Raw genomic sequence first — 27,320 nt, forward strand, 5'->3', positions numbered from 1 at the left:
GGCTGCTTTATATGGAGCCATATATTAGTTTCAATCTTAATACAAATCAATGCAGCAGTTAAAGAGATAATTGTGGGTTTTTTTTAAAGTGAGGTGTTACATAAAGTAGTCAGCGTTCAGCTCGGACAATAAAAATGACAATTATACTATTGTTTCGCTGTGGATCTGACTGAAACAAGCTAAACTTAGAATATTCTCATAGTAATACATTGAGGAGCTGTGGGACAGCGTGAATGGAATCAACTTTTCCAGCCAGGGCCACAGTAAATTTATTCTGTCCCCAAACAATGTGTAAATCTTCTTTCTGTTCCAATCCTGAAGCATGCTGAACACTTTCTGCTCTATGCAACACCACTTCAAAATAACCTTAACAGTCCCTTTAATGTCATGATATACTGTACAACAAAAATAGTACCTGTAATCTGTACAGTCCCCACAAGTATAGTTTATGCTTTACAATTCACATCAACTAAATAAAAAATATTTACATATGTCAAAGTGACAAACACTTCTGATGAGCAGCTCTATTTGGCAAATTAGGTTTTAATTATTGTCATTTCAGTAAAAATGTCTAGTTGCACACACAATAAGGAATAAGTTTAAGTTTAACTACTTAATGTTGTATGTTATAAAATTCAAACACATCATTTTGGGCCAGAGAGCCACACAGTTATCTTTGACACTGAGTTGTTTCAGTCATTTAAAAACTAATTTTAAACTTTCAACCTCCCGTTGAAAGTGCTTTGAATAATTTATGAAAACCTTCCACAGTAAAGTCCTGTCTGTATGAATTGTGAAGCAGAAAATACAATACACACAATAGCAGCATTGAGATTCTGTTCATATAAGAAACACAAATCTATTAGTTACACCCAGGCAAACAGAAGTCACTATGTGCAGTGCACACAGATCCATCACTGAACCGTGAACAGAATTCTAGGTAAGACTGGATTACAGCTTTTCCCTAAAATTGAATATAATACAAAAGAAAAACCTGGCTGCTGGGCATGCAGTTACTGATCAGTGAGGAATAAGTAACTTCACCTCCTGTCAACCTGCCATGTTCTCCTGTTCTGACTGTTATTACAAATGGCCTGAGTGAGCTGTGAAATGCATCTGCTGTGGTGACTTTTCAGGGCTCAGGAGTGACACATCTTCCTCTAAGTTTGCCTGAGGCTCTGGTGCTGACATGCCATTTAATGAGATGCTCAATTCCCTAAAGGAGACCCAGACTGAACTGTTGCTCTTATCTCCTGTCAAAACTTTCCCAGGAGGCTCCGTCTTGAGGTCGCCTTGCATATCAAAGCAAATGGACAGTAGGCAGATGGCGTTCACACTGGGAGCTGGGAGTATGCAGAGTGGCTGGAGCAACTTCCAAAAAAGAATCTGCATTCAAAAGACGGAGTAGAATAAAAGGAATCCCACAGTGAGTCTTGGGATCTTTCTGGAACAGTCAGCTTTGAAGTGCGATGTGGTGAACCAGTCTTGGTCAGAAACACCCTGCTTCATCAGCAGTTCAGTGACGAACAAATCAATGTGGCGTCCCCTTTCTTCTCAGCTCCAACGTGTGCAGGCCCTCCTGTCGACCCTGGGCATGCTGCGTTCCGACTTTGTGGGCCATCTCTGTGGCAGTGATGTCAATTAGGGCGTACTTGGTGGAGCTCTTCCCTGTTGAAACAAGTATTTGAGCCAAGTCAACTTCAGAAAATGCTGAATTTTGACACCGGTTACATTTTCTAAACAAACATGACAGAGTTCAGAGTAAAGCGGATCTCTGCCCTTACTGCCAACTTGATGGCTCGAGGTATGCGCCCGAGTGTCACTACATTAAACAAGAATATGCAAATGAGTCGAGTTAAGTCTTTAAAATTCCCCTCATGCACTGTCTTCCATATGCACATCACCGGTATTACCATAATTCGTGCCCTTCCATGTGTGAAAATCAAATGAGCAAGGTGTCAGGGTTTAATCACAGCAGTGCATGAATGAATATCAATAAAATGCACATCACGTTATTGTTGTCTTCTGCTAGAAATATGTGTTTAACAGTCACACGAAGTAGAGGAAATCAAAACCCGCTCATCACAACACATCAGCAGTCCCTGGAGGAGAATCCATTAGAGCCAGTGAATTCACAGCTGTGAACCAAATGCCCCGTGAATCCCCCATTCAGTGGTATTTTGGACACCACCCACTACCAGGTGACAGATTAATAAGCCTGCTCGCCAGGGTATAAATTGTATTGCTGACATCAGTTATTAACCTCTCTGGTGTCGGAGCTGGAGCCGTTTGTTTATTCCTGAGAGCACTGATACTAATAGCCAACTTGTCTGTCAATTAAAGTTCACATCGCCACATCTCTGATGACAAGGACTCGGCTGTCTTTTAGCGAGGCGATGACAGCTCAGTTGTCCTGATGAAGTAAAATGGAATTACAGAGCAATTGCTTGATATCTGGGTTGATCTAAATATGAGCTCATCGGTCAGATTTTACACAGAAGCGTAGAACAGCTGCAGGGGAGAAACAAGATCTTTTTTCTCTTTTTACCTTAAAGTTGGATTTATTCTCATTACAATAAGACCTCTGTTGTAAAGAAAAATGTAGACTGATGGAACCAAAAATGTAAAAGTGCAAAGTTGAGGTCATTTCAATTACATGCATCAGACACAAATCACACTGAACAATGCCGAAGTGTAGATCAGTTAAAAAGACTTAAAAATCTTGAAAACATGCGTTGATCTCCAATATTTAAACAGGAGTCAGGTGTATTTAGCGACCACACTGCCAAAAGCCGGCCATCACTTACCCTAAACTGCTTTTAATGATTCAGTACACCGAAAATAACTGCTTTACTAATTTGTGTGTGTTGCATATAAAATGGTGAGGAGGTACTTCACAACTTGACTCTTGGGTCAAGTGCTAGAACTGTATAGTGGAAAAGTGCCAATTGATTTTGTAGCTGAGTCTTTTTAAGTGGCAAAAATCAGTTCTTCCATCTGTCCCTGAGGAAAGAAACGGTGTCTGATTCCCAGACTGGTTCACAGAAAAGGTGACACTCAACACACTCAGAATAGTCAGTGTTGATAATGTGCCAATACCCCAGACAACCATACTTGAAAAAAAACTACCTGACTCATCCCTTTAAAAGCACAGATAGTGAATATGAAGCACACAAATCAGTCCTTCTACTTTTCAGACATTATTTGAGAAGCATTCTTACTCTGAGCTGGTAGATGTGTGACAGTCCCCCGGGTACCAGGCCCTGGTTCCTGCAGCTCCAGCTCCATGTAGTTCAGTTGCTTCTTAGATGTGGGACTAACAGGAATATTCACATAGGTCACGCTGACGCCTTCACTGCAAAACCTTTCAGGAACTGTTGCCCCAGGAGGGTAAGTGAATATTGCCCCTGCCAATGAAAGAGCAAAAGCACAGGTGTGATACAGCCAGCCTGATCTGAACCCAAGTGGGCTACAGGTTGTCTATTACTCACACCATGTTTGGACATAAGTCAGTTCAAAAGTGCACTGGGCATCAAGAAACCATAGGTGGGAGGTCTATGATCCACTTTAGTATCAGAGGTCTATGATCCACTTTAGTATCTGATCTGCAGCCATAATGTTCTGGACACAGGATGATGACATGACGTATATAACTATTATGACATAATTGTTGATGCCTGAGCCTGAAATGTCTACTGCAGTTAATTGTTCTTTATATCATATTCACTGTTGTATTAATACTAATATAGTATAAGTCTTTGGGAAAAACAAATTGTCCTTGAAAAGTATCACATGGATTTGTTTATTGGAGCATGCTTACTCTAACAGTACAACACATTTCACTTTATAAAAAGGGAACGTGAAAGTGAGCCAAAGTTTAAATATTTCATAACTTATTATGGACATAGCTTTGTGTTGTGTGACATTATTAGGACAGTAAGGACAATGGATCCACATCCTCTTATTAGAATGATGTGGGCTGAACACTTTATCTTAAACAATCTGCTATGTCACAATTTGTATTAATCAGAATAAAACAGATTCTCTTGTAGCTGCTATGGATGAAAAATAAGTCATGCTTCAGTAAGACATGAAAGAGAAAGCACTCAGAGAGCTCAAACCTCCACCAATGCTGCTGAGATCCTACCTCACCAAAATCTAATCATTTATTCCTTGGGCCATAACCTACATTCCCAGAAACTTTAATTCCAATCCAGCCATTAGGTTTTGAGGTATGCTGCTCACAATCAAACAAACAGACAAAAAGGTTTTTAAGGTAACTTCCAGAAAAATACAAAAAAGATTACAGACAAATGGATGAATGGACACACTGAACACTAAGTAACTAATTCATGTTTAAATGCAATTTGTTGACATTGAAAAGATAAATCACAAACTCCTAAACTTTCAGATTTATTTTAAACAATATTTATTTTTCTCATTAGGTCCATAATTAAAAGATAATGATGAAAGATTGAACAATAAGGCTTATGTCATTATAACCTTAATCAAAAGCTAGAAGATGTGCCCTCTAGGCTTAGCAACTATTGAGACTCATATGTTAATTACAGTCATTCAATTAGACAGCTGATAGAGGATCAGCAGTAACACTGGAACATAGCGCATCCCACTGAATTGGCCCGTCCCCCCAGAGGCTAATTTTGCATAATTAGCTGACAGACCCTGGAGACAAATTACAAGATACATTACAGTCATTTTGTGCTCTGGGGTAGTAAAACTCTAAATAACTGCCCTTTTAATTTTAACCATAGAGTTATTTTTTTCCCCTTTGATTCATGCTGCTGTAATGTGTGTGCAGAGCTGTAAGTCTGATATGCAGCTCCTTCAAGCATTACTGAACTCACATGGCGTTTTTCAAGATGAAAAGGGAGCACTTAAAATGTTGTATTGAAATATTAAACAAAACTACAAACGTTAAATATATTGGAATACTAAATAGGCTGTTCTGGATTATTGACCAACAACAGCTCTATAAAACAGTACAAACAGCCATTACCAATTACCGATTTCTATTTAAGGTAAATAAAGCAATGCTAAAGGTATAATACAACATATAAAAAGGGTGGAGTTTATGGTTGTTCTCTAGTATTTTACTAACAATCACTGCTCAAACATTTTGTGTGGTTACACAAACAATTATCGTCCAATGTTCATTTTAGTTCTGCATTTGCAATTGTAGCACAAAGCATCTACAACCTTCAATGACCAGGAGATGTGCCCTCAAGGATATTTCTCAAATACTCTAATTTTATGCCCTTTTTGTTTGAAGATTAAAGATTTTCAAGATCATAAAAGCAGGATTTATTGTTGCGCGTTGTGTCTTGCATTTGATGATTCATTCACAGCACTGTAGAAAAAGAAGTTCTGCCGAAGCCAATTATAGCTCAACACACTAATGAGGCCATCTCTGGAAGTTGTACACCTCAAAGAGTGAACAGAAGTTAAAATCCCAATAGTACATAAAACAATAATGCTACATGCGTTATGTACAACCATATTGTGACACCATACATCCTGCATAAAATAAATAATCTAACAGTCACTGCAAAGAGTTCATGTTTTCATACGCATCTGTGTAGCGACATGTGTCATAATTACACATCATTTTGATAGATGTTCAAATCTTCACTAAACAGCAGTGAGTCAGCTTTACCTACAGCTCAGAGGCATGAACCCTGTGCACGCATATACAAGCAGAGAGACGCCATTAGATACGAGCATTATCTCTGTGGACACAGGCTTTGGCAGCATCAAAAAAGAGGATTGATGCCTAATTGATCAGTGATCAAACCCTCAGCTCTTTCTTAATGAAGTCTGGCTGTTTTTTTTTTAAACGGCTGCCATTACATTACAACAGAACAGGAATTACCCACAGTTCTGAGGGGCTTTTCAATCATACATTCATGCAAAGTCTGCAAAGAACTTGTGACTCAAACTCAACAAGTCAATTGTTAATTGAAGGCAGACAAACGTAGGATTTGTCAAACATCGCTTCTGCAATCCCTTTTTACTGCAATATAACTTCAAAACAATTTCATTCAAACTAAGAAACCCATTTTGTCATTTAGAAATGGTAAAAAGAAAAACCCAGTACATTCCAAAAATGCTATATATCACATAAATGCTTCACTATGCACAGGCTGTGAAGAGAGACCAGGCAAGGAAATAGCATAACGATGAATGCTGCGCATCACTGTGGGAATCCCACAGCTAAAATTCTCACAAAAAACACATGGATGTAGCGGTTCATACATAACTTCTGTGGTTACATATTTTTTTATGAGTATATCAGACCTACAATTCACTGTAAACCTCTAATGTACATTTTGAAATATGTATTCAATGAGGTTGTGATAAGTCACATATATAAAACCCTCCTATATTTACCTGTTGTAACTAGTGCTAACAGCTTCATTCATTCTGCACCTTCTCCCTGTCCATTAGCTGCCTGCTGAGGCAGAAATGTTGGAACAGATGACATGACAGCCAAGATGAGTGTGTAGGTATAAGAACTTGACTGATAGGCTTGGTGCCATGTTTTGACAAATGCTGGTTTCTTTGCAGAGCAGGTGCGCATTACACCGAGGAGAACGCTTCTATGTGTGGGATGCTTAAGTGGCCAAATATCTCCTGACAATTGTCCTCTCACTTCACATCAGAGCAGGTATCCTGCCATACATCACTGCACGATGTGTTTGGTTACATACCCATTTTTCTCTTTACACAATGAGTTCTTAAGAATTATAATTATAATTCTTGAGTATTCATGACACCGTGATGAAAAGGAGAGGTCACTAAGCAGAGTGCTTTGTTCTAAATTACATTTAACGCAACACAAATTACACGTGACTCATACATGCATTATGCATTTCCGACAATCATAACTGTCACTGTGAGAGAAAATTCTAAACTTCAGCCAACTTTAAGTTTAATTACTCACATATTCTTACACCTGGTATACAATATGTGCAAATCGTACTTGGCAATAAAGCTCTTCTGATTCTGATTCTGATATTAACAGCCATAACTTGGGATAAGACAAACTAGGCACCTTTCGAGGTTCCCTCACTAGATGTCAACTTGAATCATCTGACTCCAGAGGTTCCATCATTGGTCGTCTCACCTGATAATCAAAATCATAAACAAAATATCCGCAATCTCTCCCAAGCACTAGCTTGTTTCTTTTCATGCATCCTAAGAGTCCAATCACATCTTGTATAACCTAATGCATCTTTGATGGAATTTCATAATCTCCAAAAGACCCACTAAGAAAAACATTTTTAACAAGGACCACACATCGTTATGCATGAAAATAAACATAAAGCAAAGGTTCAATAAATATAGATAAATACATATGAAAAATGTATTAATATACTGTTTTTGTTGTTCAATCACAAGACAAAACTAATGTGTCACCGAACATACACTACTTAATACTTGTGCTCACACACAGTAACAATATATTGTTATTCTTAACATGCTATTAAACAGACACAGTGCTTTGGAATTGAAACTAAATGCAATCATATAGAAATGTGAAATATAGATAAAACAATGCACCTAAGGCGGAACATTATGTAGAACTGGACTATCTGTAAGATGTAGAGGCTGCCACTTAACTTCCTGTCAGTGTCAGTCCATCACTTTAGTTCTCATGGAATAGAATTTGTTGTACTTCATTTATTTATGTTAATTTACCCATAACCATTAATTTGCACTCTGTAAATAGCTCCCATTCACTGTAAGAGCGCTTTAAACAAATCTAAAATAGTCCATTTGTGGAGCTGCAGTTGGGTTGTGTGTGTGTGACTGGTTGCTTTTAGAAACTGAGCCAAAAGGACACATTCATGTCATGATGATGGTCTCACTCACCTTCAGTCTCTTGAAAGAACCGGTGCTGACCACAGCCGCCCATTAACTCATACTTGTTTTTTTCCTCTGCCTGAAAAACAGTTAAGTGCTGTTAGTTATCATTTGCAGTGAATTGCAGTCATTTGCAGTTTGTTACACAAGCGTGATAAGGAGTTTTCTCTTCAACGACTCCATGGACTCATGCAGATTATTTATAAATAGATGTTTCACACTCACTAGACACCTGAAATGCAGCATAATAATGAATTGATAGCAATTTCTAACCAATTGCAGCTATTGTACTCACTGAGTGGCCACTGCCTGAACAGTGCAAAGGATTATTTGACGGGAATTTAACAATTACAAATCAAAGGTCTGGTACTTAAAGGCAGAAACCTGTGATACATAATAAAAACCGTAGCTGTAACCTCAAACAGGGACTTCAAGTAACTGCGGATCAGAAAAGCATTAAGATAGATTTTCTTTGTCTGAAGCCATTCTAATTATTGATTTACTTTGAACTGGCAGACATACAAAACCCAGACAGGCCCAGAGGCCAAAAAGCAACTTTAAGCCATGATGTTTTCACATTTTACCCCATGCATAACACTACATGTTCTTCCTCAACAATGCACCCTTAGTATCATTATAACCTCTCAGTAGCATTGTGGAGTATTGAGTTGCTTTTTGGCAAACTTCAAGTGCACAGTACACAAGACTCCCAAGAGTATCTAACTTTATCAATGTTGAAAACAAATGTTTGCTGCATCATAAACATGTAGGGAATATTATTCTCTCTACTATGACCCCACATCATACAACACACAACTCTCACAAAAACGGACTTGCAATTTCTCCAAAATGTGAAATCTGCGTTTATTCATTCAAGTGGCTTTAAGAGCAGTTATTCCTTCTCAAAAATCCCACTCTGAGTCTTTCAGTAATTTCAGACATTTAACCCAAAATGTTTACCTGAGCTCTGAACACAATGAGTAACAGTCAAAATGTGTGTGCAGTTCATAGCATAAAGCCGATGAGAGTTTTAGATTGGCCTACCTCAGACAACCGATTCTCCATCATCGCATGAGCAGGATCAACTCTGCGTCTATCCTCTTTGCCAATAAGCCTTTTGTCTGGTGGGAGAGAAAAAAATAGTGTTTTTAAATGTATATATACACACAACAAAAATCGATGTGCCAATTGTGAGTGTGGAACATAATCCCAGTTTTGTCAACCATTCTAATCATGGTGACATTTTTGATGCACTTATACTCGGAAATGTTGACTATTATCGGAAAAAAAAAAATCATATTCAAATTTTAAGCGTTGACATAATTAAATATAATTCATATTACTTAAACAGGTCTACTCAACCATTTAACAAATTAAAGTTGGTAACAGTCTTAACATGCTTAACCAGCTCCATTTGCCCAAAACTGTTTGGTAAAAAAATGCCAATCATCATCCATTTGCCGGTGTAGAAAAGCAGGTGTAATTGATCACATTAACAATGGTTCTGTTCAGTTCATGCAAGTCAGGAGAGAAAGACAGCCAATCAACATGCACCCTGAAACCAAGGACGCTAAGTGGAACTCATCCATCATTAATTTGATTAGCATTTGTGATTTTCCTAATTTAAAGCCATTTCATAGTCAGGTCAGTATCAGGTCATGGTGAAATCAGATGGACTCTCTTACAACCCACATGTCTTCAAGGGCTTATAACTCATTTATGAAATTATGCAATATTGAGTTGCAGTTAATACAAACTTTGCCCTCAGTTACTTTGTAGACCTTTACGAATTTTATGAACTTGTTTTTAGTTTTCACACAGCCTCAACTGTACTATGTAACACAAAAGAAAGAAACAGGTTTTGACAAGAACCAAGCAGTTGTTAGACAAAAGATGAAAAGGGGAGTGTTTTTATTGATGACAAAGAGGAAGAACAAGACAAAATAAAGAAAAAGGAAAACTTCAAAAGACCAGAGAGAAAATGGACACCACAGGAATTGTAGCAGCTTTGTTATCATTTGAAGAGGAAACTGATAAAGAGGCATCTTACCTTCAACGGTCACTGAGCGACCATTCATCTCCTCATAATGACACTGCACGTCCATACTATGTGATTCATCATTGTCACCATGACAGAGCAGTGACTCATTAACAGCTACATCATGTCCGTGACTTTTCTTCAGGTGCAGATTCGATGGAAACTTTTGGAACGTGGGAATGTTCCTGTTGTGGTAAATCTCAGGATGTGTGGCCCGGAGAGGAGGGAGGCAGTGCTCGCTTTGACACTTGAAACAGTTCTCATAAATGACTGCTCTTCCATCTTGCTGCAACTCTTGCAAATGTATATGGGTTCCAGTCGATGTCAACTTATGCTCATTTCCAAAAGCAGAACTCATTGATTCATACAAATTCAATCTGTTTGTCTTTGCCTCTGGCGGCCTATCTGCACTTGGAAAGCCTAGCATATCAGTTAAAAGACTAGTTATTTTGTCTTTCCCTTTTTTTGGTAGTGGAGTGTCTTTGGTTCTGGAAGTTTCCACAGGACAAGCAGAGGAAGGCCAGAACTTCTCCACAACTTTCTTCACTGTGACGCTGTATTGTGTGGCAGTGCTGGGTCTGCATGGTGATTTGTCAGCACTTCGATCTGCTGGATTGAAAAGATGATGTTCTGGAGGCAAAACAGTCTTCAACACATTTTGATTTCTGTCCCGAATCACGTCAGCGAGCTGTGGCTGCAACATCAGAGGTTTGTCCAAACATGCAATCAAATCTTCATGCATGAAACATGCAAATGATAGTTCGGGTGACTGCACTTACCTGGTATGGCAGATATCGCTGAACCACTTGCAGGAATGCACGGTACTCCCTGTCAAAGGATTCAGGAAATATAATAATTAGTAAATAATTACACAAGTATTGAAATTTAAATAAACAGTGCCTAGCAAACATCTGAGCCTGAGGCATTAAAATGAAGGCAGAATATGGCAATTATCTTTTAAATTAGTAAATAACATAAGAAAAAATATATTCTGTATTTTCCCATTTCTATGGCTCTCAGCCATGAGGTGACTGATTCCCATGAACCCTAAAATTGGGTCCCAAACACATTTTGTATTTTAGGAAATGTTAATAATAATAATAGCATAATAATAACAATATAAATTGACTAATTTCATTAAAGGCTAAACAGGAACACACTGTTCTTGATCAATTCAGAGCTTGCTTAGACGTCATGGACTTAACTGAGTAATACAATACAGATTGACAGCTTTTTCCTTTAAAAAGATCACTACAGAAGGATTCTTGACTTTGAATTCATAGTTATGACACTTCACAAATAATGTCATCTTACACGAATGTCAGATGACCACACATCAGTCACAGAGATCAAACGCTCGATTGATGTTAAAATTGACGTTTAGTTATGGTTTAACATTTTGTTGTGAACTCGCTCTTTAAATGAAAGCCAATAAAAGTACAAGGTAGGCTGTGTTCCCCAGGCTGAGGGTGATACAGTATATGCTCCATACTGCACAAGCCTGATCAGGTTCTGGTGTTTAAATTAGTTAATTTAAGATGTGACATTAGGAGAACAAAGAGCACATGCTTTGCACAGAAACACGTGCAATTGTTTTGCATTCTTAACTAAATGCACCACCAGCAGATGGAGCTGTATGTATTGTTGCAACTACTCAGAGCACACTTTAACACCCAGCTCTGTTCATTTGAATGTAATCTAAGCTGTAAACACAACATCCAGGAGCGCTTGTGTGACAAATGCATTCATCAAATTTATTCCAAGTCTCCATAGGAACCAGTGGGAAAAAAAACAAGCAAACTCCTGTCTCGTGTTCCATTATTTAAGTGTCATCAATAGTAAAACACTTAAGATACTTCAGTTCAATATTACAGAAGCAAACGATAAGAAAACTTTCTACACTAACACTAATCAAATAATCCTAATCAAATGACTCTAAGCTGTAAAGTCAGTATTGTATACAGTACAGTGTTCTGACAACTGAGATCAAGTCATAGCTGAGACTAAGGGTTTTACTAGAAGCTCAAAAACATTTAAAGTGAAGGAATAGAAAATTGCAAGTCACTCACAAGGTCCAACTCTGCCTGAAAAATGTGTCAACCTCAATTGGCTAAGATGCTAAGTTGTTACACAGATGGGCTGTGGGACTGTTTTGACACCAAATGCAGAGCAGCATCACCATCAGCCTGCACGATACCACAAAGGTCATATTGACAGCGAGCCACATGATATAGTGATAAGGCCTGTTCGCACAAGCTGCTACTGCATGACAGCAAAGTTACACAGAGATAGTTTGGGAGATGCCATTTGTTCTTAGTTTTAAGACTAAAAGCTGACCAGTAAGAGCAAAAAGACAATGTACAAAAACATTCAAAAATGAAACATATAAAAGATCCAAACATGTTCCTTCTTACCTTAAACCCACCACACACTGAGCAAATGGCCACAATGGTTTTGGAGACGGATGTGACAGATCTGCAAATGTGACAGGAGTCAGGATGTTCACTGGAGGGTTCCACCTTTTTTTTACTCTCCTCTGAAAGGCCCTGTGAGTGTTCACTCAGTGATTGTCTTTCAAACGTTTCTGAATCACCTGCACAAGTTTTGACACTGCCTTCATCCCCCTTTGCCAACATTGTGGTGGGGCCTGATGGAGCACAAGTTTCATTAGTTGGTGTGGAGGACTTATTGTCTTTGGTACCCACATTTTCCTCCTGTAAAAGACTCCGAGGAGATTCATATAGATACCTAACTGATGTTGGTACCTGGTACTCATGACCAGGCATACTGGGGCAAGTACAAGGACTCAGGTCAATGGCCAAGTGGGGAGGTAAGCTGAAAACAGACCCTAAGTCCTCTGCTGAGGTTGTATCCAGGCTGCCTGTGTAGGAGGAAAAACTTCCAGAGTAAGAGGAATGGCTGCCAGTGGCAATGCCACTGTCAGATGAACTCTGACGGCCAATATCTTGAAGTTGCCGGGGGGGCTTGGTTGCAGGCCGACTTCCTGCTCCATCACTGACTGACAGTTTCTCAGTGCTCTGTAGTGCCACTTTGTTGGGCACATGACTGACATTCTCAGACTGAGTGGCGGTCGGTTCGGTCCAAATGACCAGTCGGCTGCCAATACTGCAGTCTGATTGGCTGGTGTCGGAAGTGTCGGACGAACCGGATATGCTGCGGTCGTCTCCTCCAGCAGATGGGCAGTATGTGGACGAGGCTGCCAAGAAAGACACCAGTAATAAATCTAATGAAATGTCAGACAGGAAAAACAGCTTTCATCATTGGAGCATATTAAAGCTTCATCAATATTAATATTGTGCCCCTCAATTGCAGTAATGTCAGATATGCAAAAGCAATTAAAAGTTAAGTGCAACATTAAAAGTCAATTTATCTTCCACACAAAACTCGCTGCAGTAAAGACATAATTATTGTTGCTTTAGGACATTTAGCTAGTGAACATACATTTACAGTAGCAGGGTGCATCTCACTTGATTTTCACTTAAATCTAAACTATGGCTTTGCTCTCCATGCAAGAGCACATTTACAGTAACTTACCTGTGCTGCTCCTGTGAGAGAGCATGCTCAGCCGTTTCTCCAGCTCCTGGGTTTCATGGTTCAACTTCTCCTCTGCATTGGTCTGACTGGCACTGGGATCTGCCAGAGAAAAACAGATGTACAGCAAGTTCATCCACAACCCATACTGAAGCCTGTGGAGTCGCCATATTGTATTGTATTGTCTTATCATATGTACGGATGGGTTGAGGGTTGTATTTCACGGTACTTGTATCAGTGACAAATAAAGCTCATTCTCCTTAGAAGAAGAAAAAAGACAAAAAAAAAAAAACACTCCTTCAGGGGCTGTGAATCATCAGCCTAAATGAGCAAGTCTTGCTAATGTCGCAGAGAAATGGGATCAAACGTGACGCTGCTTAGCAGTTTGTACCACGGGGACACAGCTGTGATAACAAATTGAGCTACTCGGGAGAAAAAACATGGAGGCATACTTTAAACCACATGGGGCTCACTCATCTTCATGTGGCATCATGACAAGAAAATAGAGCTAAATAAACAGCAAATCAACAAACACTTTTGAAGTGTTGTTGCCAATAATTGTTGTAACAGAACATGGGTCGGGCAGAGAAAAGGGTCACTCTGGGGAGCACCTTGCAGTGTTTGCGCAACACTACAGGGTTTATTAATAGCACTGCCACATGGTTCTGTTGGTACGCGCTTCTGCTGGTGGTGGCTGCAGATTGTTGTGCATCTACCTTGCACCACCAAGGTCAACTGACACTGGATCATTTTTAAATAATCCATCTGGGCCTATAATAAAAATGTGATGCATGTATCAAACTCCTCAAAAGTGGCTCAAGAGCCACTAAAGAATTGAGAACTATATGTTGATATACTTCATAAGAATTAGCCAAGTGTACAAGCAACAACCAAAAGGGTTCATGCTGTATTTTTGTGATTGAAGCAGATCCACCACGTACCTGCTGCCACCTGCATTACATAGCAGCTCTCCCTGCACTTACCAAAGTGTAAGAATGTATTTACACTGCATGGTTCCAAGTGACCAAATACTGATCTCTACCTTTTATGTGGCACAAATCACATATGATGTCCCATGTAAGCAGGAAAAAGCACATGGATTCAGATATTGTCAGATCAGTGTCGTGGAAATAAATCGGATGTGAATCATATATGTGCATTTGCATCTACAATCTAAGTGGACACATCAGATATTCCCACTTATCCATACTTAAAAATAAGACCGTGTGGGTTCAAGCTGAGGTTTCATGCCTTTCAAGCGAGAATTTCTAAATTTCATAATAACACAACTTTCACTTCTGTTTCAGGACAATAACCATTTTCAGGTCAGTAGCCAACTCTACCCAATGGATTGTCCCCAGTTAACCAGTGTAAATACAGATCTCAGATATGGATCACTTTTGAGAGACAATGTAAGCAGGTCTTTCAAACACAATCAGATATAGGCAACATTGGCAGAATTGGCCTGCATCAAGACCTGCAGCATAAATGCAGCCCAACAAGCAGCAAAACAGCATGACCAAAAGCAGTGCAGCCAAAGAGATCACAAAGGCATGTAGTGTGGCCCATACCTGCTCAAGTGACAGGTGCTGTGGCCAATCACACTCAGCAGTATTTTTGCTGCTCGCTCATCCCATCTAAGCTACACTAACACCTCCTCCCCTTCACCCAAGTAAGGATTCTCTGGCTCTAGTAGCTGGCAAAGATGGCATTGAGCTGTAAACAGGCCTCAAAAATGTTATGCTATGATGGAGGGAATGAAAACTAAATACACTGCCAACACATAGGAAGTAAGAACTTCCATTAATCACAGCAATAAACTGTACAATTTAAAGTTAGACAACTGATTTTCTAAGTTTATCGGTATAAAGGTTTAATGTGAAAGGCACATCATGGAAACAACATTTCTGTCATGGAGACTGAGCAGAGAGGTGACAGAGAGACAGATTTATACAGCAGTGACAACATGTGGACATGGATGCTGACTAGTTTAACCACTATTTAGACCAAGAGACACAATTAATGTATACAGACAGGAACCAAAGTATGAGATGAGTGAAATAGGAGGGGAGAGTGGTGCAGTGGGTGACCAAGCGGTGGGGGGAGCAAGGGTGGAATCCTGTGGATGAGGTTACATACATGCCCGGAGTGATTAGGAGGCTTTAGCTGCTCTGCTTGTGTGAACTGTGACTTTGACCCCTCACTCTCTCTCCAGCATCCTCCCTGCTATTTATTCTACTACATGCAACAATTATAGGAGTGTGAGCTCAACCTACGATTGGGCGGCGAGATGTGTGAAAACCAGAATATCGACAAACAGCACTCCCCCCGCCAGCTGCCCACTCTACATCTTCTGTTATGTTGCCGACTGGGTGAGAATATTTTTTTCAAAACTGCTAGCGTGGAAAGCAAAGGTGTGAAAGTGCAGCAGGGGAGCAGATACTGTTCTACACTATCTACAGCTGGTAATATTAAGATCTTTATACAGTACATGGTGGACAGAGAGAATAGAAAAGACTAAAGACATTTAGGAACATGGCATGATGAACACAGACTTATTGTTTGAAGGTATGAAGTTTAAATTAATGATTTAGATTTCAAGCAGCAGATACGTTTTGCCAACAGGGGGGGAATTGCAACAAGGTTATAGTTTGTTGTAATATAGAATCAGCGTCTTGGAATGTCCTGAAATATGTCACCAAACTAATCTGCATATGATGCTGATATAAGTAGTGATATTTATTCCAAAACAGAGGTGACAGACGCCAAAAATTTCACAGCTGCAAAGTTAGGTGGTAATTTATAAGTCACAATTATAAGTCATAAAACAACTTTTACACAACAAAAAGTAATTTACTTTTTGGTATGAAACCACTGATTAAAGCAGCTGAAAATGTAGTGGATATGTTCAGGGAATAGTCTTGCTAAATGAATTACAGTATATAAACTTCAGTTTCATACAGTCTATTTTTGTTTCATTGGTCTACAGTATAATGTCTAAGGCTACTGATGTCCATTGCAATTCCCCATGAAAGCCTAAGAAAACTTACTAAAAATTGATCATTCAAATGATCAGTGGTCCAAACTCCAGATACATTCTGTCTAAAGAAGAAATTACTAATTCCTTTTAAAACAAGCCAAGTTGAAAAATTATAAATATTAAATATTCACAAATTAAACAGGATCATGATGTTTTCATATTATGTCCATTATTTAACCACCAGCAAGGTTGGCAATTTTCATGAGCTGTATTCCTCATACCTTTCATTCTTCTGACACAAGAGCAATGCGCACACACAACTACACCAAGGCAACAACTGAATTTGCCGTCCTGATCAGTGAGTACAGTACTTATCTCCTCTTACACTGTTTTAGGTAACCTTACTATTTACACACGCCAAAGTCAGGGGTTAGGTCATTAGTCTAAAATTAAAAATTCTGAGGATTACCCAATTACCTATTAAAAAAAAACAGCTGTCAGTCATTTAGTCACATCAAAGCACATTCATCCATGGAGCAGCACTCTGACTCATTCTGCCAGAAATGGATGGATTCCAGGAATGAATCACACCTCAGCTTGAACAAATCCCTGGAAATGGGAGGGAAGCAATGCAGGGTTTGCTAAAATAATGTCTAGATGTTGACTTAAGTGTTTGTTCATACTCCTTGGCAACAGTGCGGCTAGTCTTTATCCTAACACTGTAAGCACCATGCAGAGATCCACCTTCTGTGTCTTTTAATAATAGTTCTTGCAGCTTAACCTTCCTTGTGTGTGTGTGTATCTCTCACATGCTACTGCTTTTCCAGACCTTTTCCAGCTAAGCAGCATTCGAGGACCTCTGGCACTGACCTGGTAAAACTGGCCGCAGTCCAAACGGGCCTCTGGTGGGGGAGATGCCTCTGACGATGCAGTCAAATAGAAAGCTGATCTGCTCACTCTCAGCAGATGCAAGCAGAAAAACACCGGCCCCTGTGGAACAGTACGCTCAAGTCAGTCTCATGTACTTTTCATAACATTGAAAAAGACACTGTAAAATAGAGCAATGTATTTAATAAAAATTAAACACATGTGAAAATCACCAATGACAACAAATACTGACACATGGTAGGAGAGCAACTAAATATCATTATTAATTCAACATAAAGTTAAGATCTAAGTAGAAAAATGTTTATTACAAGTACAGGTAATCTGAATAAATCAGTAAGGCTACTTAATTCAGCACACTATAACCATTTTTAATCATCGGTCAATTATTTCATAAAATCATATGATGTAAATGTATTAATTTTTGTTCTCCAGAGGTCTCCACCTCCGATAATGACAGTCCAATAAAAGGTGTCACAAATAAAGGGTCATGGGATTGCCCTGCCCCTGAGACCACCCATGTCAAGGTTGACCTCAGTCACATTCCCAACACTCCAGGTCAAAGCTCAGCAGCACAACCAACTCTGCAAACGTTGAAAGTGTAAAAAGAAATTAGTTTAACTGTTCAGCATAGTCATGATATAAAACTGAAAAAGAAGCATCTCATTCAAAAACGCGTCCCTGGCACAAGTCCTGCTGATGTACGAACCCAACTGAATTCGATCACTTCACACATGTCATGCTCTTGACAGCAGGTTGGTGAACATCAGGTGCGTAAACATTGACAGAGTAGCAAGAAGAGCACAAAGCAAAATAAACAGCAGGTGGTGAACTTCTTTGGTCTCTTCCCTAAATAATGATCAAACAGCATCCATACAAAGTCACAAAACTTCAATCATGTCTTTGTAAACTGTGCTCCAGCCTTCTCCCCATTTGTTGATGTCATGTTCATATATATTTTTAACTTTAATGTATAAAGTATTTTTTGTTAGCTATAATCTAGCATATTTATATATTATTTATATGTTATTTTGCAATGTTTCTATAAGCAAATATATAAAGTGTTACAATAGCAACACCGTCATATTAATACCCATATGATCATTATTGTTGTTGTTGCAAAGACCTTTGACTTGTCATTTATTTTGAGTTGTGTTTGTGTCCTCATGATATATTCAAGTCCAATATTCAGTTTTTTTAGATCATTTTGGTCTCCACCACCTCTACTGGTAAATCCTGGACTCTTAAGCTGCTAATTGCTCACTATTCTCAGCAAATTGTCAGCAACTGTCTGACATTTTGGCTGGAATGCCTGCATATGGTAGGTTTTTAAAGCCTTTTCACCAAAACAGGTGGCAACAACACTGAGCCGAGCAAAAAAACCCTCTGTGCACTTAAAGTAAACTAGGAATGGGTGTTTAAAGCTGTAACTACCAATTACTTACAAAAAACAAGACATCTGATAATGATAAGCTTAATTGGTTACATTTTGTAAAATACTTTTTAGTTGCTAAAGTTGCCAATGAATCTGAAATAATTTATTCTGCATAATTATCCATTTAACTGATTAAAATATTAAAGTAAAAAGTAATTTCCATTCAGTCAAGATACACACACACACAATGCTCTATACGTCACTTCTCAGAAACATAGACTTCTTTCTCCTCTATGGACACTATTCTGTGAGGTGGCACGCAGGAATGTTTACCCTTCAACTACACAAATATTAAAATGTATCTTCATGATAACATCCAACAGTTTTGTTTTTTTAAATATGAAACTAGGTGATGTGTGACTTTCCCCATATTATGCACGATCCACTGCTGAAGAAGCAATGACGCCAAGTAAATCACACATTACATTCTCAAGTGTCATGTTTCTAGTGTGGTCATCATGTGTCTGTGGTGATCTGATTTCTCAGGCATTCTCCTCGTGTCCATGTCTGTCCCCTCCAGGTGTTGACATACGCTTGTCTCTACTTTAATGGTTTTGTGTCTATTCCAAGATGGAGACTGTGGTTTACACTAGGACAGTGACATGAACAGCTTCAAGTGTGGTAACTGAGCTTGGGGATAACACAATCCCTAACCTAACCCTAACCCTCAAAAACAACTCATGCAAAGTGACGCATGGTGTTGAACTGTGGGTGCAGGGAAAGATATTCCTGCACACAGTGAATAAAACCACTGAGTTTATAGCACCAGCTATGTCACCAAAAACAGATTTTTGAATATTACCTTCCATAACCATGGACATTCATGTATACAGATATTTTTGGTTATATTGTTTACCAGGGTGAAGCATAAGAGCAAATTCCCCATCACAGATTGGTATATGTGAAAAAATTACTAATTGTAATTCATAAAAGAGCTAATTCCAAATAGTTTAACCCACTTCCTTACTTCTGAACTGAGGACTAATGTGAATCTGAAAACCAATATTCTAGCTCAACAAAATTAAACAGCTGCTGCAGATGAAGTCAGTCACAGGCCATTATCTGTCCTAAAGAGGTTACACATCATACACTTTTCAAATACAAGACTGTTAAAACAAGATCCTACTGGCAATCGTACAATTCCTCTCATGATGACATCTGCACATGACAACCTTCTGGAAGTGATAACACACATGCAAAGGCCTTTTTTCTCTCCAATAAATGTCCATTGAGTAGGTTTTCTTAATGTGTTTGCCTGTGGGAAGCCAGATGTACGAGAGAGAGGAAAACTGACTCAGTTCATCACAGAGGAGGCAGCAGTGAAACATCCAGGATGATGCAATCGTTTAAATTGAATGACCATTCTGACTAAATCCGCAATTTATTAGAGTTTGTCGAGATGCAACCATGAAACTTTTCAACTTCTGAAATTTCTCTTGAAATGTTGAAACAAATGTTGACAGCCCTACGCTTTGTGAATCACATTAATTTGATAAATTACTCATCACTCCAACATTACAAATAAGGTGGACCTGATCCAAACTCATCCCTCTCCATTTATGATGCAGCTACAAAATCAGTTGCAGCTACAATGATCTATATTCTTCACACTGCTGGACCAAAAACATTATCTGCGTAGACCATTTACTGTTGCAGTCACACACAAAAAACAAAACATATTACTAAAAAAAAGACAGAGCAACCAAATTATCAATAAGACTCAAACTTGCATGATAGAATCTCTTTCCTTCCTCTCCTAGTGCTTTCAGACAGACACAGTTGTAGCTCTGGTGTCATTCTGGAGACTCAGAACCTTGGTGATTTCTGGCCAACCAGCCCACATTCACACCAGTTTAAGAGGAACTACGGTGGGAGGACTGTACTCTGTGTTACCCAGGCAGAAGTAAACTCAACGCCAGCAAAATATCCATACTTCCTCTACTTTCCACTCGTCTTCACAACCCACAATATGACACGCCCACTGATGATGCCACAACTCGTGAAGAAGAACCGCTATTTTTTGGTTCCAGATGAGAACCAACTTTTCAGGTTCCAAAACAAAAAAAATTCAGATTAAACACACTGGCCGGTTCATATTTAGGTTCAGGAACTACAAGTGGCGGAGCCCTGTCATTGTGGAAGGGCTATGTTTGGCTGTACATCATGTTTTTTATTTCAATTGTGCATTATTGTACGCAGGTGTTTCTCTTTCAGATACAGCTGAATAATTATATAATATAGAAAAAACCCATGCACACTCACAAATGAATCACAGACTGATTATTCGGTCTGTGTTAGAGACATGAGGACAACACAGCACATGTGATTTAATGAGCTTTTAGCCTCTAACAATACAAACCATTACCATAATCAAGATAGTGTTTAATGTGGTTGTAATGAGACCATTCATTTTATTTAAACCATGTATAAAAATAAATTTGTGCTGTTTTTGGTTGATATTCGGTTTTGTATCCCAGATCATTTATGAGGTAATAAATAATTGATGTTTCTTTAGCTCATTAATCATGAATCTGTTGTCCCAGTTGTGGTTCCCAAACTGTTTCAGCCCTTCAACCATTTATCCTGTGGGTTAAAAGAACCATCTGCCAAACTAAATGTTTTTATGGAGCCTCACAATAACTAAGAAGCCCATTTAACCAAAAACATACAAGGGTAACAGGTAAAAATAATAACTCACAATAACCACATCTTGTTCCTCCCTCAAATACAAATCCATTGGGTACAGGTCCATATCTGCGCAGGTCTGGAAGGTTCCAGTGGCCGATAATAACAGGAGGGACGTCTCGGGCAAGAGCCAGTAAGTTATTGCATAAATGAAGAGTTGCAGGCCCACTCTCCAACTTGGTCCCCGGTAAAACTCCAACACTGAATCTGTGAACTGAGCAAAGATGAAATGATAAATTAACACAAGGTCTTACTGGACTCCTATACTGCACGAAAATTGCACTCAATTGACTTGGGTAATATGTCACCACAGCTCACTTTACTGTTTCCAATAGAAGCATAGATTCAGTTTGTTGTGTTTTTTACTATTAATGTTTTCCTCAAAAGGAAATAATCTTAAAAACATAATATGTACAACTGCATTACACTAAAAAAAAAAACCTCATATTTACAACACACAACATACTCATATTCGTACACAGGGTATTAATGTTTGCACTGTACAACACTGAGCTTGCATGTTAAGTGGCAAATTTGTTCCAATTTTGATCCATCCACAGTAAGAAATATTATCGCATTTAAAAATGTGCCATTTGCATGAGCACTTTTTCACCGAAATGTTTATTTGAACTACAGGGTTTACTGATGCACTGTACTGAAAAAGTTTGTAATTTGTAAGTATGTAAGGAACTGGACTGCAAATGCTATGACAGGGCAAAACCAAAACACAAAGTCATTACAAAATTATTACTTTAGCATGGATTAGGTTTCATTCACCAATAAAAGAAGCAGCTGCACAGAGAATGAAATCAGCAAGCTGAGCCCTGAACACAGGCCCACTGCAATCAATCAAAGCCACTCATTAACATCTGTGTGGCAGAGTTGCTAATATGAAGCCACAGAAAAAATCTTGATGTAAAATTAGACTTGATATAACAAAGTTTTAGTGCTTTGTTTCTTTCCATCAAAGCAGATTTTTATTCAAAGCATGTGTTGACTTCCCCCCCCCCCACCCAGCAGCAATTTTACCATGCTGACAAAACTTGAGATTGATGGAGGTGATGAAGAAATGTCGGCCAGCTGTGCCACATCATCGCTCACATTAAAAGAGATTCATATGGTGCCACACATAACAAAATCTCTGCATGCAGGCTGGCAGGTGACATTTCTGCTGGTTTAGACATAATCCACTCTGTGGCAGTAACACCAGGCCACACACACACAGAAAGAGAGAGAGAAAACACACACACTTATCCAACTCTCTCAACAAGTGTGGTAGCCTAAACAGACACAGGTGCTCCTATAAAAAGCAAGCACAGCACACGTACATTTGAAAATAAATGTTTCTGCTCTGTAGTGACTGCTTTAAAACTGGACTGCTGCCAGCAGGTTAACAGTCACTGATATTAATAGCTCCTACTTGTTTAGCTTTCATACAAGTTACGTAATAGATCTACAAAGTAGGATATATACATGTCAGTGAGTCTTTTTCACTTGGAAAGATATTATAATTTAATTCCTGAAATTATTTTTCAAACACAAAGAGCAACACAATAACAGCCAAAGGTTATGGCCATAATATCAGCAATGTAAATATTCAATTTCACAGCTCTTTCAATTTACTCCAAGTGAAGCAATGCTAACCACTGCAGCTCTCATTTGTCCTTAAACCAACGAAAAAAACAATATAAACTCATTTGTGTTTGGTCGATTCTTTCTTTGTAACAATCCCTCTTGGCAATAAATCTTATACCATTGGAAAGCCTATTTATTTCCCTTTTAAATGGTGCCACATTTGTTGAAAACCTCTGCCAAATCTTCTCTGACAGTGCCAAAAAGCTTATTCTGCTATTGACTCTTGTTATTGACACCACAAGTTTTTTCACCCTGTCAGCACTTAGGAACTATAGGTATTCTTCAACAGATTTGCAGTCAAGGTTTGCAGGACAATATGGCCAACGGCTCTCTACCCAGACAATTCAGCACAGACTGCACGCAGCCAACGTCTGATCTCATAGGGCTACCAGGAGGTCTGCCATGACTACCCTTCACCTTCAGGCACATTTGTACTGGTGTCTGAAAGATGTGCACTGGAACCTGAACATGTGGAGGAACTTTGCATTCAGTGATGAGTACAGATTCCGCCTACAGCAGTTGGACTGAGGGGTCAAAGTGTGGAGAAGACGTGGAGAACACTATGCTGATTGCTGCACCAGTGGGGTAACATCTTTTGGTGGAGGCAGTATGATGGTATGGGGTGGCCTCTCCCTTATTGGAAAAACAAGAGCTGTTTGTGCCAGCGTGACCAACACAACCAAATTGGCTGAATTGCATGAAATGGTTGAACTGAAATGCCATCCCACAGCAGGGTGATTGAGCTGGTGACAATAATGAGGAGAAGGTGCCAGGCTGTTGTGGCTGTGTATGGTTCTTCCACATGCTACTGAGGCTCCAGTTTATTAAATGGATAGATTATTAAATTGCAAATATGTCATGTTTCTTCAGACTTCAATCATCTAATCCAATAAATGACGCCAAACTAGAGCAGAAAAAGCTGTTTGGCATTGGCAGAAAAGATTTGGCAATTTATTCATGGGTGTAACCCACATACTCAACTCTGCTGCTCAACCCACAAATGTTTTTTCCTTACAAATGTAGCAAAATATAAAAAGGGAAATAAATAGGTTTTTGACCAAACAAACGTGCTAAGTTTATAAAAGGTGAGACGGAGAGACAAAAGAGGGGAATCAGTTTCCCAGGACCGACAGAAGTGCAATAGACGAAACATCACAGTAAACAAGTATAAACAGTAAAAACAAATACAGATGCATTAAAACAAAACATGTGTAGAGTAGAGATGACAATTGTGAATGCTGTATAATTCAGTTTCTGGGTTTAATATTTCACATATAGAGGGCATTAGAAACCAAGGTGGTATTTTACTTCTGATCAGTGTAAGAGGCATAAAAGGACATGAATTGTCTTGTTTTTAAAGTTTTGAAATGTATCAATTATTCTCGCTTCATCACTTTTGATGAGGGTGACATACTTCTGTGAACTGGCTTTACTGTTGATTTGTTAAGAGCACCCTAATTTGCAAATGTTTTGAATATATTATGTGAGCTTAACATAACTGGACACATAATTGGACAGTATATGGACATTAGATCCACCACAAATTTTGAAAAGGTTTTGCAAACCTGTATAGGCAGTATCATAGCTGTTGTGCAGCTAAGGTATTTCCTTGCACTCTGGTTTTACTTATTTTATACTGGATATTTGACTCCAGAAAGTGACAACTTGTGTGATTAAAATCACTTAGTTTAAGTATGGGAAATTACAGGGCACTTACTTGGCTGCAGTGAATTTCCAACAATGAAACCTGTCAGCATGACAGATGAACCAATCTGGGTGTTGGGAAATCATTTTAACTACTGCACAAGGTGGTCAGCTATGGAGCAGTTTTGTAAAATTGAGTCCTTGACATTTCCTTAAAGTTTACAAATTAAATAAATACATGAGAGGAACCACAAAAGCAAAAGCACCAGCAGATTTTCTCACCCTCTCCGAGGCTGTATCGCAGGCGGATATCCCAGGCTTGCAGGGCCTCCCTGCTGTCGAAGCCCAGTAGAGCAGCCTGGTTCAGGCAAAGGATAACCAGAGTAAAAGCCACACCCTCATACCACTCTCCTGCCTCCAGGCCGCAGATCTCCTCCAAGGTGACACTGGCTCTCTCCTTGATTCCCTGTGCTTTGTCGGACTTGTCTTTGAAAATCAGCAGTGTGAGGCAGTCTGGAGTCAGAGATTCGAAATGAGACATGACAAAAGCAAATAGTGCATAGATGTATGTCAACTTATCCCTTAAAATACCTGAATAAATCATCATTATAAAGTCAGCTTCAAATAAGACACAGCAGACTCTGTGGTGTCCTTTTGTCTTTGGCACCATCAAACAATCAGTGTCAACTGACAAAACAAGTCGGTGTGTGTGTGTGTGCGCGCATCTTGCTCTTTCACACCAACACACCTCTTAACACACATAACTAAGGGATGAGCATACACAGCTGTGATAACACTGACACCAAAGATCTGAGGAGCAGCAGCACCAAACCTCAGGCTAACCTGTGGAGCATGTTATACAGTACAGCTTCAGATATCCAGAGAAATGTAATTCACTGATGCTTACTCATGCGAAAATGTGCATTCGCGATGCATCTAAAAAAATACTGAGAATACAATAGTTTAGCACATTTTAGAGATCATTTTCAAAACTTTATTCCACATGAGTTCCATGAACACTACTCTCAATAAGGTTTCATAGTGATAAATGTAATTAAGATGAGATCAATAATGAAGCTATGCTCTGTAAAATGTAAACAAGAATATGAATGATTACTTCAGCAACCATGTAAACATTTAATACCATCTTATTCAGATTCAAGGCAATAGTCACTTTATTTAGTCTGGCGCATATTTAAACATAAGGCAACACAAATGAACATACAAATTATAGGTATGCGGCAGTGCTTTAATAACGCATAAACCTGCACCTGAATATGCAAAATAGACAAAATACTTTTTGTTTCAGTTTATTTTTTTCCTGCTATTAAGTAAAGCCTTTGCTCCCAGTTTGGAGTCAAAAGGCAAAAAGTCACAAGTTAAGAAATTCTTTGTGCGCATTACTCATGATCCGACATCACAAACAAACCAGGCCTTATCAACGCAACTGGAAAACAAGCATGGTAGTAACTGATATGTCCAACTCCATAAAAGTGCTTTCCATTCTTCATATCCAGCAAAATCTTCACTTAGGAAAACAAAAATTAACAATGCAATGTGGGAAATTGAGTCATGAATATCGTTTTACCTGCTACAGGCGACGGCTTGCGAAGAACGAGCCACCTAGTTTTCCACTGTAAAATAAAAATGAAGAGCAAAACTAACTTTTCTAAGCACTGGAGGACTTCTACCATAACCATGTGCATAATTAGTCAAAGTCAAATACCTTTTTTCCATCTCGGAGTCTGGCATATCCCTCCACGACAACAGAATCCGTCATCTTCAGTCATAGTTCCTGACAGCTGCAGAGTTGCTGCCTGACTGAGGGGTCACTTTCAAAATAGCTGCTCTCTCTACCCCTCTACCCCTCTACCTCTCTCTCTCTCCCTCCCACCCTCCCTCTGCGGGGTGCATATTCGACCCCAGCCAGACACATGGAAAATGGCATGACCACTATCCGTGCGTGTCTGTCTGTGCACCAACCAGCCGACCATGCTGCTGCCACCTGGGCTGGTTTATAGCACCTGCTGCTGCAAGAAAGAAAAAACAAAACATAATAGAAGAAATCACTTGAAGTATGACATTTTATTGAGACTTCTGGAAACCAAACATTACCTAGCAAAATAAAACAAATAATATTTAAATGCAACCACTCATATTATAAGAGGATGTAATGGTAATTTAAGGCAGCAAAATTCAATCTATCCAACATATTATACTTAAAATAAATAAATTTACTGAATACCCTTAAACTCAATGATACCTTCTCCCCACGTGTCCATAAATGTATGCATCTGTAGCTGGTAGCAAAGAATATTAAATATTTAAAATATGTCTCGAACAGAATAAAATAACTATACTGTATGTGTTTAATGTGCTGAAACCAGAATAGTTAAACTTAATACTTACCAAGTTAACAGTACAGAGAAAACATCAAAAATACACAATTGTATTTTATATACTCATACATTAAACTATGTATCACAGCTAACAGGTATAAGAAATATTTTGCCATGGCTGTGCAAATGCTTCATTTTAAAGTTTCATCATAAAATACTTTATTAAACAATTACAGACAAAAA

General features: G+C 38.8%; 1 protein-coding gene across 3 annotated transcripts; it reads right to left on the reverse strand.

Moving 5' to 3' along the window:
* Positions 1 to 442: 442 nt before the first annotated feature.
* Positions 443 to 26,604, reverse strand: LOC122767237 (protein Dok-7-like). 3 transcript variants are annotated; one of them, XM_044022655.1, is made up of 13 exons: positions 26,465 to 26,604; positions 26,327 to 26,372; positions 25,021 to 25,251; positions 21,473 to 21,673; positions 17,325 to 17,444; positions 13,478 to 13,576; positions 12,337 to 13,139; positions 10,702 to 10,750; positions 9,935 to 10,528; positions 8,929 to 9,005; positions 7,894 to 7,963; positions 3,222 to 3,407; positions 443 to 1,668 (listed from the first exon to the last, which is right to left on the reverse strand). In XM_044022655.1, exons 1-13 carry the CDS (start codon positions 26,516 to 26,518, stop codon positions 1,532 to 1,534), a joined length of 2,667 nt encoding a protein of 888 aa, XP_043878590.1. In that variant the 5' UTR covers positions 26,519 to 26,604; the 3' UTR covers positions 443 to 1,531. The 3 variants fall into 3 exon arrangements, with proteins under 3 accessions (XP_043878590.1, XP_043878589.1, XP_043878591.1); XM_044022654.1 differs by having other exon boundaries at positions 9,935 to 10,531; XM_044022656.1 differs by lacking the exon at positions 9,935 to 10,528.
* Between the last annotated feature and the right edge of the window lie 716 nt (positions 26,605 to 27,320).

Source organism: Solea senegalensis, linkage group LG3 (genome assembly GCF_019176455.1).
Source record: "Solea senegalensis isolate Sse05_10M linkage group LG3, IFAPA_SoseM_1, whole genome shotgun sequence".
NCBI classification, from domain to species: Eukaryota; Metazoa; Chordata; class Actinopteri; order Pleuronectiformes; family Soleidae; genus Solea; species Solea senegalensis.